General features: G+C 45.8%; 1 protein-coding gene across 1 annotated transcript in view; it reads right to left on the reverse strand.

The window, feature by feature from the left end:
* Positions 1 to 3,169: 3,169 nt before the first annotated feature.
* robo2 (roundabout, axon guidance receptor, homolog 2 (Drosophila)) overlaps positions 3,170 to 23,608 on the reverse strand; it is a 294,794-nt gene continuing 274,355 nt past the window's right edge. Inside the window, exons 22-29 of the mRNA XM_019865530.1 lie at positions 19,129 to 19,288; positions 16,769 to 17,032; positions 15,352 to 15,566; positions 6,945 to 7,142; positions 6,505 to 6,663; positions 5,498 to 5,740; positions 3,614 to 3,808; positions 3,170 to 3,202 (exon numbers count right to left, since the gene is read on the reverse strand). Of these exons, the coding sequence (XP_019721089.1) occupies positions 3,201 to 3,202; positions 3,614 to 3,808; positions 5,498 to 5,740; positions 6,505 to 6,663; positions 6,945 to 7,142; positions 15,352 to 15,566; positions 16,769 to 17,032; positions 19,129 to 19,288 (1,436 nt within the window). The 3' untranslated portion in view covers positions 3,170 to 3,200. The remainder of the gene's footprint in view (positions 3,203 to 3,613; positions 3,809 to 5,497; positions 5,741 to 6,504; positions 6,664 to 6,944; positions 7,143 to 15,351; positions 15,567 to 16,768; positions 17,033 to 19,128; positions 19,289 to 23,608) is intronic.

Consider the following 23,608-nt stretch of genomic DNA (forward strand, 5'->3'; position numbering starts at 1 on the left):
CCCCCCTTTCCATATCTTATCTTTAGGACGGGAGGCACGTACGCAGCTGCTGGAGCAAATCATTTCATTTCCACACCAAACTGTGCTGGTGTCTGATCATGCCTGCATTCAGGGGCGACCTGCTGGAAAGGTGTTTGACGGAAGGAGGTGGTGGGGGGGGGGACACCCCCCCTCAGTTGAAACGACATCATTATTTATTCGAGGCGCACGTGAAGCGGCTGATGGTTTATCCATCATCGCCTCCCCTGTCGAGTGAGAGTGATGTCATCGAGCCAATGTCACATGACCTAACCCAGAAAATGGCCTAACCCGAGTTGGAAACTCTACTTTGAAACCCTAATCATCGTTTGAAAGCTAATTGGAAAACCCAACCCTAATTTGCACTACTGTGCAACCCGATGTTTGAAACCTAACCCTCGTTTGAAATCCTAATTGGAAAACCTGAACCCTAGTAGGCGCAGAAAGCCATTGGCGGTCCTTGCTGTCCTCTTCGGTGAGTTTTCCCTTGTATTACCAGACAAGTATGATCAAATGAGACCCGTCATAATGTTGCGAGAAAAAAAAAAGTACATTTTAATGTCATCAAGTTGAAATATCATTCTCAAAAGACAGTCCCAACAAAATCATTGCTGCTCTCGACGACTTGAGACTGCGGGAGACAGGTGGTCCTTTTTCCAAAATATTTTATTTGATATTGAGGCGGGTACAAGGGAAAAAGCAAAAGAACGTCTTCATTGTTATCTCACGGGGGGGGGAAGGAGCGCGCTCCCCTCTGTGCGCGGCCGTCACTTCCGTTGTAGGGGGTCAGGAGGACATGCAAGGGGATCCCGAGGTGACTCGCAAAGTCAATGAACCAAAAATTTCACCCGACCACTTTTTTTTTAATCCTTTCTTTTTTTTTTTTTTTTAATTAAGAAAAAGGCAGTACACACAGAGAGAGGTTACAAAGGACCGACGATTTTGAAAGAAAAATCATTTGGGCTCCTCCTGCGCACCGGAGCTCCTTCACACGGAACGCCTCGCGCATTTGACTTTACGAATACAAACAGAAATGAAAAACACTCGTCGTACACCACAAATCGTTATGCATATTCCACGAGACTTTTTATCTTTTGTTTTTTTTCCAAATAAATACAAAAGGAGGTTGTGGTGTCAACGTAAAAGAAGGGGCAACAGGATTGTTGGACATTAGAAATTGCAATTTGGTCTTTTTTTTTTTTTTTGTCGGAATGTGGGGGACCGCATTATGGATAGAATGTATATGTATACAGATATAAATATACACGTATATACATCAACACCAGCAGAATGTAAAAGAACCTGAGATACTCTCATGCACCTCATTTCCAGAAAACACTGGCCTCTGTGCCCATTGAAATGAATGAAGTGACGTCACGACAACCTCGCAACCCTTGAACAGCATGAAAAAAAAACACACACAAATATTATCGAAGCACAAAAAACTGAAAATGTTGAGCAGCAGAGATTTGGTCGAAGGCAAAGAAACAAGCACATCATCATCTGATGCTGTGTGTGTGTGTGTGCGTGTGTGTCTGCAGAATAGGAAGCTTCTTAAAGGAAGACTGCACAGCCATAAAAAGTGACAAGTTTAGCCTCGCAATATTTCGCCCCATATTACGACTTTATTGGATGAAAATTGCAAAACTGATTCCCATTGGGTATTTTTAAGCTTTTGTCGAAATATTACAGAATTTTCTTGTAAAATTCAGCTGAGGAAAATTAAAAACAATTTTCGGGGGCGGAAAATAGCAACTAGGAACTTTTTCTTGTAAAAGTACTTTTTTTTTCAATGTTACTTTTTTTGTCATATGAGATTTTTTTCACACTAAACAATAAAAAGTCGGAATCGTCCAAGAAAAAAAAAAACATTTAGCGCAAAGTAGTCATTTTACAAGTGCAATATTACAACAAATGTCTCAGTCTTCATAATTCTAGGAGAAAATTATGTTTACTTTGAATATTAATCAATGAAAAATTACAACTACAAACATTTCCGTGAATTAGACTTTTTATTTTGAATTATTCCAATTTGACAAATGACTTTTGTTGTGATAAAAGAAAAAAGAAATCAGAACATGAATCTTTCAAGAAAGATAAAAACTGGTAAAGCAGCACAATTTAGTAGTCGGTAAACAGCTGCGTGTGTGTGTGTGTGTGTGTGTGTGTGTGAGAGACGTGTCATTTCCCAAGAAACCTTGTCACAACTGCAGACGGGCGGCTCTCGGATGAGGGCGACTGAACATCAGTTGAGGAGCAAAGCAGTCAAGTGCTCCCTAAAAATAAGCCAAAAATATTCATTCAAAAGATTAAATCGACATGTAAACAATTGGACGCTCCACATCTGCGCAAGTGCCGAAACATCACCTCAGTGTGGTCAAATCGTTCAAAACCGTAAAAAAAAAAAAAAAAAAAAAAAAAGACCCCCAAATGAATAATTGGTTGCGTTAAAGTGACAGTTTCCTCTTCGAGCTTCCTGGCTGCCTCGCCAATTTTTTTTTTTTTTTTAAACAAGACATCTCTCTGTACATTTTGCACGATATAATTCTCTTCGTCTTCTCTTTACAGTACAGAAACTCCTCTTCACATCATCTTCTTCATGTCAGCAGGAGCTATGGTCTTTTTTTTTGTGCTTATCACCAAAAGTTGCAGTGCAAAAAAAAAAAAAAAAAAAAAACAACTATAATCATAATATTACAATAATTAATGGCAACTATTAACAGATTGTTTGAAAAAAAAGAGACAATTTTATGGCACAGCAGCCACACCATTCACATATAGTACAATAATAAAACAAAATAATAATAGAAAAAAAAATAATAAACTGTTGGAGGCTTGCATAGCAACAGCAAGTTGAAAGAAGATATTTACAAGGAAAGTTGAGGTTAGAAAAGGGCACTCACCAGAAATTGTGTGCTTTGTTGGACACACACAGAAAAAACAAAACAAAAACCGCAGTCCAAATTTTCCTCAAAGACCAAAACCATAGTGAGATGTACAATATGTCTGTGTCTATACATCATACGTGGAACATGTACACTTCCGACAGCCCGCCGCTCCTGCTAACAGGATGTCCGTCCGCAAAGACATAGTCGTCGTTGCCCTTGACAAGCAGGGGGTGGGGGGACTCAACCGTTATTTATTTATTTTATTTTTTTTGAAGATCTCATCCAGGTGAAACACTCTGTGAGGGGGAGGAAAAAAAAAAAACAATTGTCAAGAGGACATGGGCTGCCTAATTCACAACACTTACCTATGAATACCTTGAAAATTCCACACGTTAAAAAATAAAATAAAATAAAAAGACGACGTTAAAGCCGTCTCAAATTGCGCATATGAAAGTATAAAGACGACCGTAAATCCCCCAAAATTGTGCAGGTTCAAAATAGTGCAACAGAATCAGACTCAAAAGTTGTGCATGTCATGCGGTCATTTAATTGATAACACTCAACTATAAATAGCCTGATGGCAAAGCCATCCCAAATTGTGCATATTAAAAGTAAAAACTGTTATTAATCTTCATCGTGTCGCGGAGGTTAAAAAGAAGTCAAAGTTGCGCCTTTCAAAATAAGACGAGCGCAGTTTTTGCACTTACATAACTCTCCTGAGTACTGCCCTTGTCCGTTGGCGCCCAGGAAGTCGGCGTGCTCCATGGCCGTCCACTGCTGCGGCTGGCGCGGGCCGTCCGGCTTGCGGGGCCCCGTCGAGCCCTTGGAGGAGGCCGTGCCCGACGAGCTGTGGCCGCCCGGCGACGGGAAGGACGGTCGGTGGTACGGCAGGCAGCCCTCCTCTGAGCGCACAAACATTTAGAAACACGTTAGCGACAAGCGAAATCGGTGGAAAGCGGTGCTCTTTCATCCCACGGGTTCATTCCAAAAATCGGCAAATGGAGTGCTTTTGGTGGGGCTAGCCAGGGCCAGAGTGGCTAACCTGGCGCGCCGTGAATTTTCCGCCTTGGTCAGCCTGCTTTATGGAACGTTTGGGCTGCTATAGTCTCCCTCTTTCTCTGACAAGCTAAGCTAACTAGCATCCCCCACCCCCCTTCAGCCCAATAAGCACTTGGGGTTAGCTTAGCTCCATACAGAGGAAGCGCAATCAAAAGTAAAGATTGACAACAGAAAGAAAGATTGGCACAGAAAAGGACTTTTACAAGAAAAAGGGCTACGCTTAAGAATGTCACATGACCAAACACAGAAAGCAGGTGAGCTGTGATTGGCCGTTACCTGAGCAACTGTGATGTCATTTTCAGTCGACCAAAAGTGGCAAAATGGCTGCCGCCTGACATGACTAAAAACTGGCGGACTTTTCCGCTGAATTCAAATTCCGGAAACGCAATAACAATGCCGTGTTTGGGCAACATTTTGTTCAGAAAATTTTCAGAGTTGACTTCCCCCTTAAAGAAAAGCAACGGTTACCCAAAGAAGGCAAAGAAAAACCTCAACAGAGATAACGGCCTAACGAAGGAACCTCTGACAGAAACCCAGCCCTGTAGCCTGACTGTCTGCGTCGGGAGATTTGCTTGAGGCGGAGGGTGGCGACGACGGCGACGGTCCGTTCCCAACAGCGCCAGCCTCACTCGCACCAATAACTAGCATGTCAACGCGTTGTTCCGCCGAGCTCAGACGGGCGCGCCCAGATGGGGGGCCGGATCCGTCTGCCGCTGTCGCGGGAACTATAAAAGCCAAAGTCATTTCCGGGCAGTTTGGGAGAAGCGGCGCCTGCCAAATGCTGGCAGGAGCATCGCCGAGCGGAGTTGAGCTGGCGCATTTGCCAGAGCCAGCGCTAGTGTCAGACAGTGCCATCTGTTGACCGCACTGCAGCATGAGCGCTAACTTTCACACCGGAGGAGCAAGCGAGAGAGCGCGCGAGTGACTGCTCGGCGATATGAGCAGCCTCTGTCAATTGCAACTGCTCCAGGAAGTAGAAAATACTGAAAAACGCCTCACAAACGGAGCAAATGGAGGTTTCTTTTGGCTTTTTGGGTGATGCCATCGCCGATTGGTACCATTAATGGCTGTCATGGAGGAGTTCATTACCCACCCATCCATTCATTGTTTCGTTTTAATTCGATATGCAAGTCAACTGTTCCAATTTAATTTTTTGCACCGATTCCAAATCTGTGAGGTGTGAAACAACCCAAAAAAAATAAAAATCGGACAAAGCAACAACACCATGCCGCTAGCACGTACACCATCACAAATGCATGTTACATAAGCAGCTCTATTCTGGAGGAAAATTATTTGCTGTTAATTAACCACCAACAAAAATCATCAACAGATGGATTTTGAAAATGATCATTCGCTCCATCCCTTAGACTCGACAGAGAAATGTAACTTGGTTGAATTAGACGACCAATGGCCTAACGTCGGGCTCATTTGACAAAACTTCTGTGGATCAATGACACTGGTGCTGCTTTTTTTTGCGTTCGCTTTTCCTTCAAATTTTCCAGCGGGGGCACTACTGAGTGAGTTGCACGTACCATTTTTGTGAATTCGCCGGCCGTCGTCGGAGCCCAGTCGCTCTTGAGCCTGGCGGTGATGCTCCAGGGTGGCGCGCGCCATCTGCCTGTCGTCCGCCGTTCCGGACAGCGGTCCCGACATGGGCGGGCGCTCCAGCGACGTGGCCTTCCTCTCCGGAGGCGGGATCATGCTGTTGATGCAGCGGCCCGTCTGGGCTCGGGCCTGGCCCTGGCCGGGCGGGGGCTCGGGAGGGGGAGGTAGGTCTGTTCAGCCCAAAAAAAAAAAAAAAAAAGAATAAACGTTGCAATTATCCACCTGCAAGTGGCAGCGAGCAGAAAGAATTGAAAAGAGTCAAATCAACGGCACAGTATTCTCAGCAACAGTGCCTCCATTTTGTTTATTTTCAAATAAGTTGATTTTTCAGCCAATGATAGAAAGACTGTTTTTTTTAATTGAATACAAATCACAAATTAATGTTGACTTTTTTTTTTTTTAAATTAAAATTATTTTGGTGTGTCCAACAGGTTGTCTTTTGTATTTTTAAATCTCACCGCACTTTTAATTCCGTGACAAAACCGGGTGTCATTTTTGTTGAGCAGGGTCGTCAATATCTGCTGAATGTCACTTCAAATCCAATTTTGTTACATTACAAGCAGGTAATCTGGCATGTAATCAGTAAAGTAGCTACATTACTTATTAAAGCAAGTAATCAGCAGAGTAAATAAGTTACTTTTTAAAGTGAGTCACCAGTGAAGTAGCCAAGATTTTTTTTTTGACAGCAGGTAACCAGTAAAGTAATTAAGTTACTTTTTAAAGCCAGTAGCCAGTAAAGCAAGTCATCAGTAGAGTAACTAAGTTACTTGTTCAAGCAAGTAATCAGTAAAGTAACTGTGGCAAAACTGCAGCTGACGCCCATTCAAACACAAACGGCACGAAAGGGTGAAGGGGTTTTCAATGGACAGGAAACACCTAAAAAAGAAAAAAAAAAAATCAAGCAGGCGGATTGGAGTCAATAATGAGCACCCACCGTCCGCAGCGGCATCTCTGCGGTGGGGTGCTGAGCCCTGGTTGCGGGGTTTGCGCGGCGGCCTGGCGGCCCTCTGGTGGCCCAGGCTGTGCGTTCCCACCGTGCTGCCATCTGTGGAGAACGGGCTGCCGGGCCGCTGCCTGTGAGGCAAGCCTTTGTCTGCCGGGCGCCGGAAAAACACAACAAGCAAGCGCAACGTTAGCATGAGAGCAGACGTCGCCGCGGAGGACGCGGGTCCGCAGAGCCGGCCGGGTGAGTCGGAAGCGATCGGCGTCGGAAGCCAGGAGAAGCGAGTAGACCCGGCCGGCCGTCGCCACCCAAAACGGGGCCATGCGCAAAGCGGGCATCCGTACGGAAGGGGAGCGCTCGGAGAGCAGAAAGGAAGAAGAAACGCACGCCCCAGAGGGTAGAAAGGTCCGGGCTCTCGCCGGCACACCGACCTCTTTTACAGCGGCCGCGCTTGCTGAGGCTGGTGCCGTCCAGCCGGTAGCCCGCCTTGTCGGCGGCGGCCACCAGGGCCTGCGCAAAGCTGCAGTGGGTAAAGATGGAGCCGTCCGACGAGCTGGCCACGCTGGAGCGCCGGCTGGAGAAATTGCGCTCGTCCTCCGAGGCCGAGCCCCAGCCGTTGGCCATGGAGCCTGCAACACCACAGTTGTCGCCGCCGGCGGTGAAGCAAAACGTCTCCTCCGAGTGTTTGGCCGAGGTTCGAACGCACGGAAATCAGTCTTAACTGGGGCCCTACCTTGGTTTGACCGAGACGGTTCGGTACGGGAAGGGAACAATAAGCCATTTTCATTTGCAAAAACTACAACAACACATTTGATGACATTTAGAATGAAAGTCAACTGCAAACTGCTGGCACAAAGTTCTCCAGTCAGCGGAAGTTCAAAAAAAAAAAAAAAACCAGACAATTCACAACATCTGAATTCTTGTCGTTTTAACAACGTTAACAGCTGTAGTTTGCCTTCAACTTTTCTTTTGGGAAAGTGCAATGTCACTAGTTTGTCTTCTTGTTTTAGGAATGTTGCAGACAACATTAGCAGTTCCTAATAGACGATTGCATACAATAAAACAAAATGAGAGCTGCTAAAATATTTTTTTTCTCCTTTCATAGAAGCGCAACATCAATACAATGCATCAAAAGCCACAAAACGTCCGCTAGTCAGAGGTTGAGCTGCACTGTATTTGTTTGCGGAGAAAACGTATGGATCAAGCGGGAGGCAGTTGCGCTTCCTGATCCTCACACTTCACTACAAGTGTATCAAAAACTCGCATTTTACAACTTTCGCATACAATGCTCTTCTGCAAAGCTATACATTTACTATTTGAGTCACTGCACAGATATCGCCAACTAGTGGCTTGGCATGCACAGGACAACAGTTGGTTATCTTCCAATTGAAACTTTCCACAACCACAAAGAAAAAAAAAGTGATTTTTGCCAGCTTGTGGTGGTTTACTCAAAAAGTCAACTTTGCCCTCAAGCTGCTCTCCCCCCGCGCTTGCCTTGTTAGCACTCTGCCCCCCTCAAACAAGCGAGTTCGGAGCACTTGGGCAGGCGCCACTGAAGAAACGTGTGCCAAAGCGGGCCCACAGAAAGCTGTCACATTAACCGACTGCTCTCGTGCTCGCCAAAGTTCCAGATTTTTACTGGCGGGTTGACACCCCCCCCCTTTTTTTTACGCCCTTCTCCAAATGTGGCATTGAAGATAAAGAAATACAGAGCACAAAATGCAGACATTCAATTCAACTCTTTTCAGCTAACTGAATAAGAACCCTAAAAAGATGTTGATCTCCAGTTGCCTGGACATCTACGATTTACACGATAAATTATTACAAAAAAAAAAATAAAAAAAACCTGAATAATTTATTTGAATGTCCCTTAAATAGAAACAGCTCCCATAATGTCTGATTTGGAAAAAAATGCACTGTGGTAAATGTTTTGCCCACAGCAAAAGTTTTCAAAGGTGTAAAAAATAAAAAATAAAGGTTCACAACATTTACTGATTCAAAACATCATAATTCATATTATTCCATGCTAAAAAGGTCTATCTAGTCATCAATTGTTTAACCTGTATTTCATTTTGAAAAACGTAGCCATTAATCTCAACGTGTTCGGGCAGAGTGCTGCAGAAAGCCTGCCACAACCGGCCCTCCTTTCTTTCTTTCCTTTTTTATAATAATAATAATCATACATTTGATTTATAAGCGCCTTTCAAAACACTCATGGACACTTTACAATCAAGAACAAAACAATAAAACCACCGCTAAAACTAACAATAAAGATGTAATTTAAACAGCGTTTGCAAGTTGGAATCGGTGAGTTTTTAGGACGGGATTTGAATGTGTGAAGAGAATCCGCATTACGGATGTTATACACGTTCAAAAGCAATGGCTGTAAATTGAACCTCGCTATCAAGTGGTTAGAGATCTCTTCCGGAGATCGTTTAGATAGCTTGGAGCCCTGTGGATTAGCATAGCAATGCTGCTAAATTCGCGCTAACGATCTAATTAGCATAAGAAAAGATCGCGAAAACGCCTCGTCTACCTTTGTCACAACCAAGGCTTGCTTTTACGCCTGTTCTTTGGCATTGGTCAATTTGTGGCACATTTTTTTTTTGTGTGCATTTTTTTTGTTTCGCAAAAGTTTGTTCGTTTGTAGTTTCACCCAACATTTTCGTCGAGCTGACGTCCCGGTTGTTCCCTTGGAAGCCGTTAACCCTTATGCAGTAATACAGATTGTTACGTTTAAAGTATTTGTCCCAAATTTGGTTGCACTTTGAGGTGTGACAACTTTTTTCACTTTTGAATTTTTTTTCACTTTCAACTTTCAAAATGTTCAGTGGCATCCTGCCAAGACATTCATACATATATATTTTTATTTATTTATATTTGGCGCCCTCTATGGGCCACGCCCCAGCCGTTGGCCATGGAGCCTGCAACACCACAGTTGTCGCCGCCGGCGGTGAAGCAAAACGTCTCCTCCGAGTGTTTGGCCGAGGTTCGAACGCACGGAAATCAGTCTTAACTGGGGCCCTACCTTGGTTTGACCGAGACGGTTCGGTACGGGAAGGGAACAATAAGCCATTTTCATTTGCAAAAACTACAACAACACATTTGATGACATTTAGAATGAAAGTCAACTGCAAACTGCTGGCACAAAGTTCTCCAGTCAGCGGAAGTTCAAAAAAAAAAAAAAAAACAGACAATTCACAACATCTGAATTCTTGTCGTTTTAACAACGTTAACAGCTGTAGTTTGCCTTCAACTTTTCTTTTGGGAAAGTGCAATGTCACTAGTTTGTCTTCTTGTTTTAGGAATGTTGCAGACAACATTAGCAGTTCCTAATAGACGATTGCATACAATAAAACAAAATGAGAGCTGCTAAAATATTTTTTTTCTCCTTTCATAGAAGCGCAACATCAATACAATGCATCAAAAGCCACAAAACGTCCGCTAGTCAGAGGTTGAGCTGCACTGTATTTGTTTGCGGAGAAAACGTATGGATCAAGCGGGAGGCAGTTGCGCTTCCTGATCCTCACACTTCACTACAAGTGTATCAAAAACTCGCATTTTACAACTTTCGCATACAATGCTCTTCTGCAAAGCTATACATTTACTATTTGAGTCACTGCACAGATATCGCCAACTAGTGGCTTGGCATGCACAGGACAACAGTTTGGTTATCTTCCAATTGAAACTTTCCACAACCACAAAGAAACAAAAAGTGATTTTTGCCAGCTTGTGGTGGTTTACCCAAAAAGTCAACTTTGCCCTCAAGCTGCTCTCCCCCCGCGCTTGCCTTGTTAGCACTCTGCCCCCCTCAAACAAGCGAGTTCGGAGCACTTGGGCAGGCGCCACTGAAGAAACGTGTGCCAAAGCGGGCCCACAGAAAGCTGTCACATTAACCGACTGCTCTCGTGCTCGCCAAAGTTCCAGATTTTTACTGGCGGGTTGACACCCACCCCCCACCCCCTTTTTTTTACGCCCTTCTCCAAATGTGGCATTGAAGATAAAGAAATACAGAGCACAGAATGCAGAGACATTCAATTCAACTCTTTTCAGCTAACTGAAAAAGAACCCTAAAAAGATGTTGATCTCCAGTTGCCTGGACATCTACGATTTACACGATAAATTACAACAAAAAAAAAAACCCCTGAATAATTTATTTGAATGTCCCTTAAATAGAAACAGCTCCCATAATGTCTGATTTGGAAAAAAATGCACTGTGGTAAATGTTTTGCCCACAGCAAAAGTTTTCAAAGGTGTAAAAAATAAAAAATAAAGGTTCACAACATTTACTGATTCAAAACATCATAATTCATATTATTCCATGCCAAAAAGGTCGTTGTGTTTACAATAATTTCTATCTAGTCATCAATTGTTTAACCTGTATTTCATTTTGAAAAACGTAGCCATTAATCTCAACGTGTTCGGGCAGACTGCTGCAGAAAGCCTGTCAGAACCGGCCCTCCTTTCTTACTTTCCTTTTTTATCATAATAATAAGAATAATAATCATACATTTGATTTATAAGCACCTTTCAAAACACTCACGGACACTTTAGAATCAAGAACAAAACAATAAAACCACCGCTAAAACTAACAATAAAGTTGTCATTTAAACAGCATTTGCAAGTAAGTTGGAATCGGTGAGTTTTTAGGACGGGATTTGAATGTGTGAAGAGAATCCGCATTACGGATGTTATACACGTTCAAAAGCAATGGCTGTAAATTGAACCTCGCTATCAAGTGGTTAGTGATCTCTTCCGGAGATCGTTTAGCTAGCTCGGAGCGCCGTGGATTAGCATAGCAATGTTGCTAAATTTGCGCTAACGATCTAATTAGCATAAGAAAAGATGCGAAAACGCCTCGTCTACCTTTGTCACAACCAAGGCTTGCTTTTACGCCTGTTCTTTGGCATTGGTCAATTTGTGGCACATTTTTTTTTTGTGTGCATTTTTTTTGTTTCGCAAAAGTTTGTTCGTTTGTAGTTTCACCCAACATTTTCGTCGAGCTGACGTCCCAGTTGTTCCCTTGGAAGCCGTTAAGTCCACCACACCCAGTGTATCCAAAACCCCGTGAGAATTGTACTGAAAACTTCAATCTTCGATCTTAGAACAGGCAAGAATGGGTCAAATCACACCAGAAACGACTTTCCTATTACTCTGGGCATCTTATGGCATTATTTGTTCCTCTTTCCACACAAGAGAAAAAAAAAAAAAAACATTTTCCTTTCCTTTTGTCTCCTTACTGCAGCCCATGTGACACAAACCACAGCCTTCACCAAGCGCGACTCTTTGGATGCGCTAGGGCATGACGACACTCCAACACGGTTTCAAACACATGTTGACATGGAAACCATGAGGCCGCCCTCTTGGAAGTCACCCTTTTTGAACTACAGTAACAGTACATACAAGGCTGCTTCGCAGAGTCCCAAGTTAAACTGTCCAAAAAAGACCAATTTGGGACAGATACTGCATAAGGGTTAAGTCCACCACACACCCAGTGTATCCAAAACCCCGTGAGAACTGTACTGAAAACTTCAATCTTCGATCTTAGAACAGGCAAGAATGGATCAAATCACACCAGCAACGGGCATCTTATGGCATTATTTGTTCCTCTTTCCACACAAGAGAAAATAAAAAAAACATTTTCCTTTCCTTTTTGTCTCCTTACTGCAGCCCATGTGACACAAACCACAGCCTTCACCAAGCGCGACTCTTTGGATGCGCCAGGGCATGACGACACTCCAACACGGTTTCAAACACATGTTGACATGGAAACCATGAGGCCGCCCTCTTGGAAGTCACCCTTTTTGAACTACAGTAACAGTACATACAAGGCTGCTTCGCAGAGTCCCAAGTTAGGAGCAGACTTGACAAGACCAGACATCAAAAGAGGCGAACGAACGGCTCAACTGCTGCAATATGGATGGCGAGGGATGAGAAGATGATTATGACTTATTTAGATACAGGGGCAAATCCCCTTCAAAGAGTTTCCACTTCAAGAGTTGCGCCTTCTCCGGCAAAGGTTGCAACATATTTTCACTTCAGCTGCAGTCAGAAAGTTCTCCGATGAAAGGAAACTTCTCCAAAACGTACGCTTGCGTGAGCTACGGGAAGCTATCGAGCGCCCACCCTCTCAGCAACCATTTTTGAAATTTTAGTTGACTTTTTTTCGACGGCTGAAATCCAAGGTGGTAACTACTTTGCGCCCTCCATCTTGCCTCTCCCCCTCCACCACCCTTTGAAATTCCTTTCAGACGTTCACCGGGAGACAGAAAGACAGCCATTTCCAGTGGGTCCAATCGCCGCGCGAAGAATCGCACAGATAATGAAGTGGAGGCAGTGGCAGGCAAAAAAAAAAAAAGCTGCCGCGGCTTTGGAGGTGTAACACTGCCTCGGCATATCACATCACAGAATGACTTTTTTTTTTTCTTTGCCTCCCCTTACTTTCTTTTTCCCCCGCGCGAACAGCCACTTTCCATTCGATGAAATAGCGGCGCAATCAAAACTGTCGTAATTTGATAAAAATTCAATCACGTTTTCTCTTTGGCTCCCCTTACTTTCTTTTTTTCCCCCGTGAACAGCCACATCCCATTCGATGAAATAGCGGCGCAATCAAAACTGTCGTAATTTGATAAAAATTCAATCACGTTTTCTCTTTAAGCTCATAGGGGGAAAGTTGCTCCGATTTTTAAAACCAACTCTGGATGACTTTTGACACTCAAATTGAGGGGAAGGAAAAACTTTGACCCGAACGAGCATGCGGCGACCACTGTGGTGCGGTTTGGAAGATGACGACTGCTCTGGCTTGTGTTAACACAGTCGCAACGTGTCGAATGATCTCAAGTCACTCCCGTTGACGGCTTCAGAAGTCAAAAGGAAAGGGCCATGATCTTAAATGGTTTGGCACCGAATGAGTATAGCGAATCCATTTTCGAAACCGACAGACAAATAAGAACACGACCCGGACTGGGAATGCTCATGCTAAAAACAACTTGGCAAGCGTGTACTTTGTGCCTTGATCCTTGAAAGAAGCAAGAAGTGCTCTTTTCACACAACCAACCATTCAGTCGGGGACGGTGACGGAAAAAAAAAAATCTGTTGCGTCAGATTTGAATGCTGATTAAAGCGAAAATTGACCTGCTGAGTCCAAAATTGCATTCTCGCGTTGTAGTGTGTGCGGCCCAAATATCGCGAGGGTCCCCATTGAAAATGTTTCGGATAAGACTCGGCTTTCTTACGCAGAGTGCCGTTTCTGCGTCGGTCGGAAACAATGACAAATCAATCGAGGCTTGACAGGAAGCTTCCGGTTATTTGTACAGTGGCCGCAAATAAATCTTCCGCCGTCGCTATCTCGGCAGTATTGCTCCCCCCGCTCGGGGTGTCGAGCGAGGCCCGGCTGTGACCGACGGGCGGATAGATGAGAAGAAATAGTGCTCCCCTCTCGGTAATACAGTGCAGGCGAGATGCGGCAGATTAGGGCGCAGTCGCCGCTTTATATTCCCTTAAATACATCAGTAGCAGCATGTGTCAGCACAAGCAAAACCGCACTTCCATCACGCCGCGGAAAAGTACTTTACCCGCCACCGAAGGGCCGCAGCAGCCGGCCAAATCTTTTATTCCCCTTCAGATATTTTCCGCCTGTTTTTTTTTTCCCCTCCCCCCCCTCCCGTGCTTTTGCTTTCCTCACATACATTTCCCGATTGGCTTTCTCCACTTTCATTGAGCGAAGGGGGCAAGGCGTCGCCGTTTTTACAGCGCAAAAGCCATTTGGATGGCCAAACACCGCTCGTTTCTTTTATGCGCGACTTTGCCGCGGTCAGCGCGTTAGCGGCGGTGGCCACGTTGTGCCCTTCGAGTGTCCCGCCCCGCCTCCCTCGGTTTTGACAGATGGCTGTTAAAGTTTTCAGAGAGTTGTAAAAATGGAAATGGTCTGGAATGGAAATAGGCACTGCCACACGTGAATTTTATTTCAAATCTCCTCCATGAGATATGGCCGCGTGGCGCCAGACTCCCTGTTAATTTCCCTCTCGCTCTCCTGTTTAAAATTCATGGACTTTCTTATCGTTTTTTTCTAATTTTTTTTTTTCTTGGGGGTGCGGGGGTGGGGGGGGGGATAATTATAATTCCCCCGAGTGTGCCAGCGGTGCTTAAAAACTTGATTGAGGGACATTGGGTGCGCATGTTCTCATCTAAATGAACACATTGCGGAGGCACGAGCAACACGCCGCATGAACAACAACAATCAGGCGACTGTCACAGGAGATGACAAAACAACTGAGACATGACGCCGCAGCGGAGTCCTTCGTGGAAAGAAAATAACACTCATTAAGCACCGAGGAAGGCGGGGAAAAAGCGCCATGATTCAAAATCCACCAAAAGAGCCGCGTGTTGGAATAAGACCATCATAAAGCCCCTGAAAGTTAAAAAGGTAAAATACGACAACCCAAAATTGATGCGCTGCTCACAAATAAGTTAAACAAGTTCAAATGAACTACTCAGAAACTGTCCAAAGGTTACACAGATGAAAAAAAATGTATACACACACACACATACTACCATTAAAAAAAAATTAAGAAGCCCATAAATCAAGTCGAAGGTCAAAATGTGAATACCCTTAAGTTTTGTTGGTTTGAACTGCGGTCCCCAACCACCGGTCCCATTTGGTAGCGGGCCGCACAGAGACAAACCCAAGATCTTTTTTTGTTTTGTTTTTGTTTTTGCTGAGCGTCAGCCAGTGAAAATAAAAAAATTGAGCAAATGTACTGCAAATCAACGCGCATCTGATTGGCAGCCGTGACTTCCGAAGACGAAACTTTTGGGAGGACTGAAATGTGGGCTCACCTGTCAAAGAGCTGTCCAGGTTGTCCATGCTGGAACCCGGCGTGTGCTCGATTCCTCGGGGATGCCTGGCCCCGTAGCCTTCGTCTTCCTCGTCGTCATCTTCCTCGTCGTCCTCGTCCGCCAGGTCCGTCTCCAGGTCGGACACCATCGTGCTTGACACGTAGCCTACCGGAGGCGCCGGGGCCTGTGGGGGAAGGGACCCCACCTGCACGTGCCTGTCGTCGACCCGGGAAAGCGAGGACCGGAACATTAACATGTGGATGAATGTTGCGCCACAATACCGCTAGGCTGGCACGCTAACACGACGACCCATTTGTTGCGGAGGGCACAAAAGCGCGCGCTCCTCGGAAAGGGCGGGCTGTCGCGGTGCCCCGACCGCAACTGTTCCACGTTTGTGTGACACGCCGAAGGCTTGTAATTAGCGGCCACCTCCGAGCAACAATAGTCATTACAACGGCTAACATGACATCTCCGTGCTGACAATAAGACCCCCGGCCCCCTTGGCACCCGTACCAATGAATGCCAGATTGTCCTCGTTCCGGACAGAAAGGAGCTTGGCCTTCGGATGACTTGCATCAACACAACAGGCCGGGAATGTGAATGTGTGCGTGTGCGTAAAGACGAGGACACGGGGTCTGTCCGTCTGCAAGCACGCTGGCAAGAGCGCCATTAAAATGAAATGATTAATGGGTTTATCTCCACTGCACACACAGGCGACACAAAGAGTAGCTGTTAGAGCAACAACAGAATCAATCCTGCCGCCTCTGGCAAATACGCATACAGTAAGCATTTTTAAATCACACACACACACACACACACACACACAGACACACACACACTGTGTGTGTGTGTCTGTGTGTGTGTGTTTACGTTGTCAGGCTGAAGCAGCGGATCTTATTTAATGGTCTGGCAATTTTTTCTTCCGCTACCTGCAAACAATGTTTTGTTTTGTGTAATGCTAACGCTCTAGATTGGGTTATTCCTAATATTGTGATTGTAGGCAGTTATCGCTATTATCTTAACTCTTGATTTGGGATGGCAGCCACTTAATTGAAACACAAATAAGGACATCTTTACAGTATCTATATTTCGAATTTGTTATTGTATGCAGCATATTTTAAGTCTCCTCCAAAACTGTCCGTTTTTAATGAATGACACTGGTCAATGGCAAATTTTAACCAGAAATGACTTGATGTGTTCTTAAAATGATTTCAAAAAAATCCTTCAAGCAGCACTTGCAGGTTTTTTTTTTTTTTTAGATATTTTCATTTCTTGTTTTGAACATGGACCTCTAAAAGCTTATGTGGCATAGATTTTACCCTGCATTGTAATTTTCGCGATGTTGTTTCAGAAAAAAACTCCTGTTGCTGAACCTAACACTTTATTCCAAAATATGACAAAATAGGCGGCAGGTTACCATGTCTGCTTGGCCACGTCCATTTGGTAGGCTCGCGTCAGCTCGTCCAGATGGGCCTGCAGCATGGGCTGCATCTCGTCCCGAGGCGACGGGGTGAGGGTGGCCGTCGACTGCTGGCCGAAGGAGACGGCGGCCGGGGAGGAGGCCACCCCGCGGACGGGCGGGGTGGGCACCCGCTCCTCCTCTTCCTCCAGCTCGTCCTCCATGCCCTGGTGGAGGTACGTCTGCACCGGCATCGGCGGACCCCAGCCGTCGCCCTCGTATCTGGCCGGCGAATGGACGGTGCATTTCGGATTTAAACAAACAACAACAAAAAAATGATACACATAAAAGGAAGACACTCACAAGCAATGGAAATGCTAAACCAAAAAAGACAGTTAGTTCCCTATTTGACTAGAGTTGACCTTCACATCCTTATGGTTCAGCACCCGCTGAATTGCATATTCACGTATTGCTTTCACAAGCTGAAGATATTTTGCCGACCCTAAACAAGGGGAACGTTGAAAAATGCTCACCGAACTGGAGCAGACTGTACTATACTTTGAGAAAACTCAGCAACCGTGACCTCAAAATGCGCACGGAACCGGAGCAAACGACCGTATTTTTCCAACCATAAGCCGCAATCTCAAAATGAACAGGCCTCTTTTTAGAAATGTCCATATCGAGGGATATTCCGTAACAAACCATAAATCAGGCGCACTGTTGATTTTTGAGAAAACGGCAAGATTTTAAGTGCACCTCAAAGTCTGAAAAATACTGTACTTGGACACACCAGGACTGTCAAGCTTGAAAACGGGCAGTGTGGGCTGAATGATGACAAACGCAATTTCAATTGCACCACCAGGAGAAGAGGAGTAACTTGACTGTTTGTTTCAGCAAATTTGCGCCGTGTTCACCGAACCGCGCCGATGCAGTCGGGCCGGGCTAGCCGCTAACTGCCCTTATAGCGGAATGAAGAAAGCGTTCAAGAAGGAAATTTGTCAGTACACAAGCGTGGAGGACATTACACTTTTAATCGGCTGCCATGAGGAGATTTACAGCGCACATTGCACCTCATTTGGCAGCCGGCCTATTAAAGCGGATGACTCTTCCAGATTGCAAATGGCGAGCGAGGGGACACGCGAGCTGCCGGACCGAGGAAAGCGACTCACCGGAGGTGTTCGGGGCTCCGCGGCACTCAAAAAGACTCCAAAGCGCAATCGGGGCAAAGAGATTCCATTTGAAACCGTCTGCGCCGGTAGACGGTTTATTCCGCGGTCATGGAGTGGGCTTCCGGGGTTTAAGAATTTGGGAACTTTTCAATGGGGGGTGATTTTAAATGGATTTCGTTATTACAACACGACCGTCGGTCGGAAAGAATGAAGGCCTAAAAGTCATTCGGGAGTTGTGGTCCTTTTACCGCGCGTCGCCTCGAAGCGACGGCGTCAAGGGGCAACCGAGAGAAAAAAGCGCCATAAGATGACGTCGCTCCGCGGCGATGAGTTTGCGTCTTTCTTACGGCTCCCCTGCATTGGCCGAAACGCGACGCTAGCTAACAAGTGCTCGTCTTTTTTGGTTCCGAACTGGAAAAGTGTGCAGTCATACCTCGACTTTGGACCATAATCCGTTCAAGAAGGCTGTTCGAAAACCGAAACTACGCTCATATAAAAAAAAAACCTAAATCTTTATTGAACACGTCAGCTCACAATGGAACACGACACGAGGAAGCGTCACTTCCTCGTGTAAGGAAGCCGAGAGGAGTCAAGTGGCGCATTCAAGTGCGCTCAGTTTGGTCGAGAACCAATTTTCGGTCTCAATCCGAGGCATAAAAAAAACTCGAAATTTTTCGTCGAAAACCGATTAGGTCGAGAACAGAGACGTTCGAAAACAGAGGTTTGACTGTATCTAAAAAAAAAACAAAAAAAAGCAACAAAAAAACTCTGCTTAATACTTCCGAACAGGAATTCAAGCCACAAATCCACTTCAGAAACTCTCCACTAGGCAGACAAGTGATGAAAGCAAGACCACCCGAGATTTGTTGAAGACGTTGCGATGTGTCGAACTTTAGACGCAGCATTATGCGCTGCACTTATTGCACGTTGAAGTTTGCGGACTGTTATAAAATACCTCAATTTGACTTGTGAATGGAAAATTTCAATTTTTAGTACACAATACCACAAGCTGTTTTTTTAAACTTGCACACAAAAAATACATCAATTGTAAAAGAAAAAAAAAACACTCGAACTAATAATTACAACTATACAACAACAAAGCATTTTCCCCAAACTCATAAAAACAAAGAAACAAAAGAAAACTCCTCGCGAAATAAACATTCCCCAACTATTGCAACTTTGCAAGTGACACCATCTCTTGAAACCTACCCTCCTGCATCATGGTGCTCGTTGGGGTAGTGGTCCATGTCGGTGCCCGGAAGCGGGTGGATCGGGGGAGGGGGTAAGGGAACATTGGCCCAGGTGGAGCCGGTGGCTTTCGGGGCTTTGGAACCGGCCTTGGTCTTCTTCTTCTTTCCTCCTTTGCCACCTAAAACAAATCACTTCTGTTAGAGGACCAAGCTGAGACGGACGACGCCCATCGTTTTCACGGCAGCTGGAAGAAAGAAGCGAAAATGTCAGGAAAATGGAGCCTTTCAAACAAGATGCTGCCTACACACCAAAAAAAAAAAAAAAAATCCAAGGTCGTCGGATGAAAAGCAACTTGCCATCGATCGACAGGCTGAAAAGCCGCCCATCGCCATAGAAACAGCGGCGAGGAGCCGTCCGCAGACCTTGGCGCTCCACCAATCGCTCGCCCTTCTTTCTTTCACTGCACGCTTTTGGTTTCACAGGGGGGAAAGGGGGGGAGTCGCTCTCTGCCACCTCATCATAATGAATGGCTTCGGTGGAGTCGGTGTGGTCCTCGTGCATTTCGCCCTCAGTCCATTACTCCTTTCATTTCTTTTATTACACCGGAGAGCCGACAACCTCCGCCCCCCCCGGCCATTTTCACCCGCATCCTTCCAAAACCCGACACCCCCCTCCCGTTGCGTCCATCTTTGTAGAGATGCCGGCCGGCTCTGCAGCAGGTTTCAGACAAGGATCCCCCTTTATTTTTTTTTTCCTCCACTCTTCAAAGAACATGTTTTTGTTGCGGCTCGTCCGCTTTTCTCTCTTCACTCATTCAATGCCAAAGACATTTTTTTCCCGTATTTTTTTTAAGAATCCGGGCATTTAATTCCGAGGATGTCTATTTATTTGTAGATTTTTTTTCCCCTACAAGGTAGGATAAAAAAGGGGATGAAAATAGCTGGCACTGAATGAGTTCAAGACATTGTGTGCCATCCCGTGTTCATTTTCCAGCCATTTTAGCCGTGTTGATTGAATCCGGGTTCATCTCAGTTCTTTGCACGGCATCTAAAATAAATGGCCCGTTGAAAGCCACGGAAAATGGAAAATGACCCCCCCCCCCCACACAAAACATTTCTGCCTCAAAACTATCATTAATAATTTTAAAACTATATTTGCCGTGTTTACCGTCCGGAAATTTGATGCAGACGGACTCGGTGGGTCACTGAGTGGTGACTTCCTTGGAGGGATATTACTGACAGCCAAAGTTTGGGATTGCTTTCAACCAAAAAAAAGAACAAAAAAAGAAATTTTGATATTCATTGCTGTTCAAAACAAATTCGTCACCGGACGAATCCGAATCTCCTTCAACTTTACTTCACTTGCGGACTGAATTAACATGTGCTCCTTGGGAGTGTGCCCATGTTGTCTTTGTGCCGTTCGATAGAGGGCACAAGTGCGTTTCCGCTGGGCACCGCTTGACTCTTAGCAATAACGACAGCACTAATTGACACGAAGCCCATTCTTCTTCTTCTTCTTCTTCTTGCTTTTCTTCTTCTAGGAAAAGTCTGGCGGTCTGGCACCCGAGAACTTCCCTCCAAATATGAAAAGTAGAGAGCGCGAGGGCTGCGGCCAGGCAGCCAAGCACGAATTACAGAAGCGGGCCTCCGCCGGCGTGCAAAGCGGCGGGCGCCTTCTAAATATAGACGCCGCTTTGGGTATTTATACCCCGAGGTTTTTTGGGGCACTCCCAGCATAAAAGTGCAGGATTTGCAGCCCTGACGCTCGCCGTGTTTTCATTGGGTGCCGAGGAGGGGAAGCCGCACATAACTCACCGGCGGAGACGGCTGTCAAAATAACCGTGAAGCATCTCCTATTTGATTTGGCTTCGCGCACCCAAAAAAATAACAACAAAAGAAAAATCGCAGTAAGGTGAGACGAGAACGGCTAACTATGCTGTGCTTACGACAGCAGCAACTCAGCGCAACTCGCTTTCAGGATTCGCTTCGGTTGGTCGGCATCCATACGTGGACCGAAATCAGCGATTCTCGTGGGACTTTGGTTGGAAATTGGACGGAACGGCAAGACTATTATTCGGGAACGCGGCGTAATGCGCGTCGACGACGCATCCGCGGGGAGCAAGATGGCGCTCAGGCTACGTTTTTAAAAAGCGCCGCAAGGTTGGCCACACGGGAGGCTGACAATGTGCAGGCTTTCTTGACGATGAGCATCAAATACACATTTAAAAATGTCAAGTATGTCATATACCGAACGCCGATGATACATGTTCAAAAAGGTGACGATATTCCAGCACGGGTCAAGCTTTGAACTGAAGGTTTCTGTCAGCGGTACGACCTGCGTGGAGAAAAGTTCCCTTCGGGGCTGCGCTCTGCCTCACTTCGCCCCGCACGATGGAATTGGAGAGCAGTCAAGGCCGAGGTCGCCGAGGCGGCGCGTCCTACAAATGACATCGCAATTCCCCCCGGGGGAAGTTTTAGCGCGATGGGCCAGGAAGGCGCTTTCGCCACTTTAGCCAGCCGAGCACCTTGAATGGCGGGCGCGGGTGCCAACACCACTCTGACTGTCACACACCTCACGCTCACTCCTGAGTTAAGGGAAGCAACAAGGAGGAGGACCAAAAAAAAAAAAAAAAAAAAAGGATGAAAATCATTTGACGTTGCCACGTAAATGCAAAACGCGCTTTCGAATCCGGGCCGGCGTTACATACAATTGTTGAGGATTCGGATTTAAGAGAAGATTGAGAACACTTTTTCCCCCACACTGATACCAGTACAAGTATTCAATACTTGAGTAGTCAGCGATACTGTATATACCCCCGCCCCCCTCCAACCCCTCCCAAAAGAACATAAAGGGGTCTCGGCACCGATGCCGCTAAGTGATCCCGAGCTGAGATTTTGAAGTGGGTCGGGTTTCCAAGTTAGCGTTTCGAAAACAAGGCTGTGGTTTTTCAGCGGGTGTGACGACTTCCCGTTGGTGTTTTAAAATCAGGGGGATTTGTGGACACTGCTCAGTAGCGCTCGTCCCTCTTTTTTTTTTGCTTTGAGGCTTTCGACTCAGCAGCGTGTTGCATTGCGTTGACGGCCTTGAGGTTCTTCATTCCTTCTTTTCACTCTCTTGTCTGGCTTGTGTCTGATTTGTACTTTGCAAACGGTGGTTGCTTTTTACAGTTAGAATAACATTTTGGCGTTCAGGGGCACGCGTCTCTCGAAAGACCACGGTGAATTCCTGCTTTAAAAATGCCACGACCCCCGCAGCCAAACGTCGGCATCGCGTGGCGAATGACAGCCGCGTGCTGTTCTTCCGCTTCCTCGTCGGGGGAAAAAGGGAGCCGTCTACTCGAGGCTCGTCGGCTCAAGTGGACAACGATTAATTGGGGCACGGCGCCGATTTGAGGGAACGTCGTCCGGCAATAACAACATGAAAGCGGAGGAGGCGGAGGGGCAGAGCAAAGCTTCGCTGGTGAAGGGATATGGCGTTCATCAAAAGATGTCGGCCTTGTACATGCAAATTCCAAAGCAATGAAGCAATTAGAAGAGCTGTCAATCACCAGGCGGAGTTGCCCCCAGGGGGGCGTGTCCCGGAAAAAAAACAAAACAAAGAAAACCAACCTGAGAGGCTGCCGCTTCGCTCTGAGCTGTTGTGAGAGCTGGTGGTGCTGAAATCTTGCGAGTGGTTGTGCGGAATTCGATTAGACAGCCCGTCGGTCAGCCGGTAGTCGGGAATGAAAAGGAGGGCTACAAGTGGGGGAGGCGAAAAGGGGAGGGGGGGAGGGGGAAGAAAGAAAAAAAAAGGGGGGAGAAGCAAAGCATCACTGTGGCGTCAGGTGACAGGCAGCACAAGCACATGCAAACGCATGCAGTTCCAGCACCCAGCAAGCATGATAGCGAGGTCTCAAAAGACAAAGACAAAACAAATAGATATATTCAAAAAGCAGCAGCTAACGGGGGGAGGGGGGGGAACGAGGATTCCTGTGTATGTTGTGGGTCAAATTGACCCGTGCTAATATTTGAACCATCCAGGTATATTGCGGGTCAATTTGACCCACTCTAAAAATGTACATTGCGCATATACTGTATATGAAATACACCACAGCACCATAGAAACAAACATAAGCGGAGGCTTCCACATGACATGTGCATCTTCATTTCGAGCTAATCCATGTTTGTCAGAAAAACAACAGGTGCAAATAGTCCCAGGATTCTTCTACTGCAGGGGTCCCCAACCGCCGGTCCGCGGAACCATAGAAACAAACATAAGCGGAGGCTTCCACATGACATGTGCATCTTCATTTCGAGCTAATCCATGTTTGTCAGAAAAACAACAGGTGCAAATAGTCCCAGGATTCTTCTACTGCAGGGGTCCCCAACCGCCGGTCCGCGGACCGGTACCGGTCCGCAGGGCATTTGGTACCGGGCCGCACAGCAAGAACTTGCCTTATTTCCGTTTTATTTATTTCGGAATACGAAATGTGTTTTATTTTGAAAAATTACCGGATTCT

This window comes from Hippocampus comes, unplaced genomic scaffold, assembly GCF_001891065.2.
Source record: "Hippocampus comes isolate QL1 unplaced genomic scaffold, H_comes_QL1_v1.1 scaffold140, whole genome shotgun sequence".
Taxonomy (NCBI): domain Eukaryota; kingdom Metazoa; phylum Chordata; class Actinopteri; order Syngnathiformes; family Syngnathidae; genus Hippocampus; species Hippocampus comes.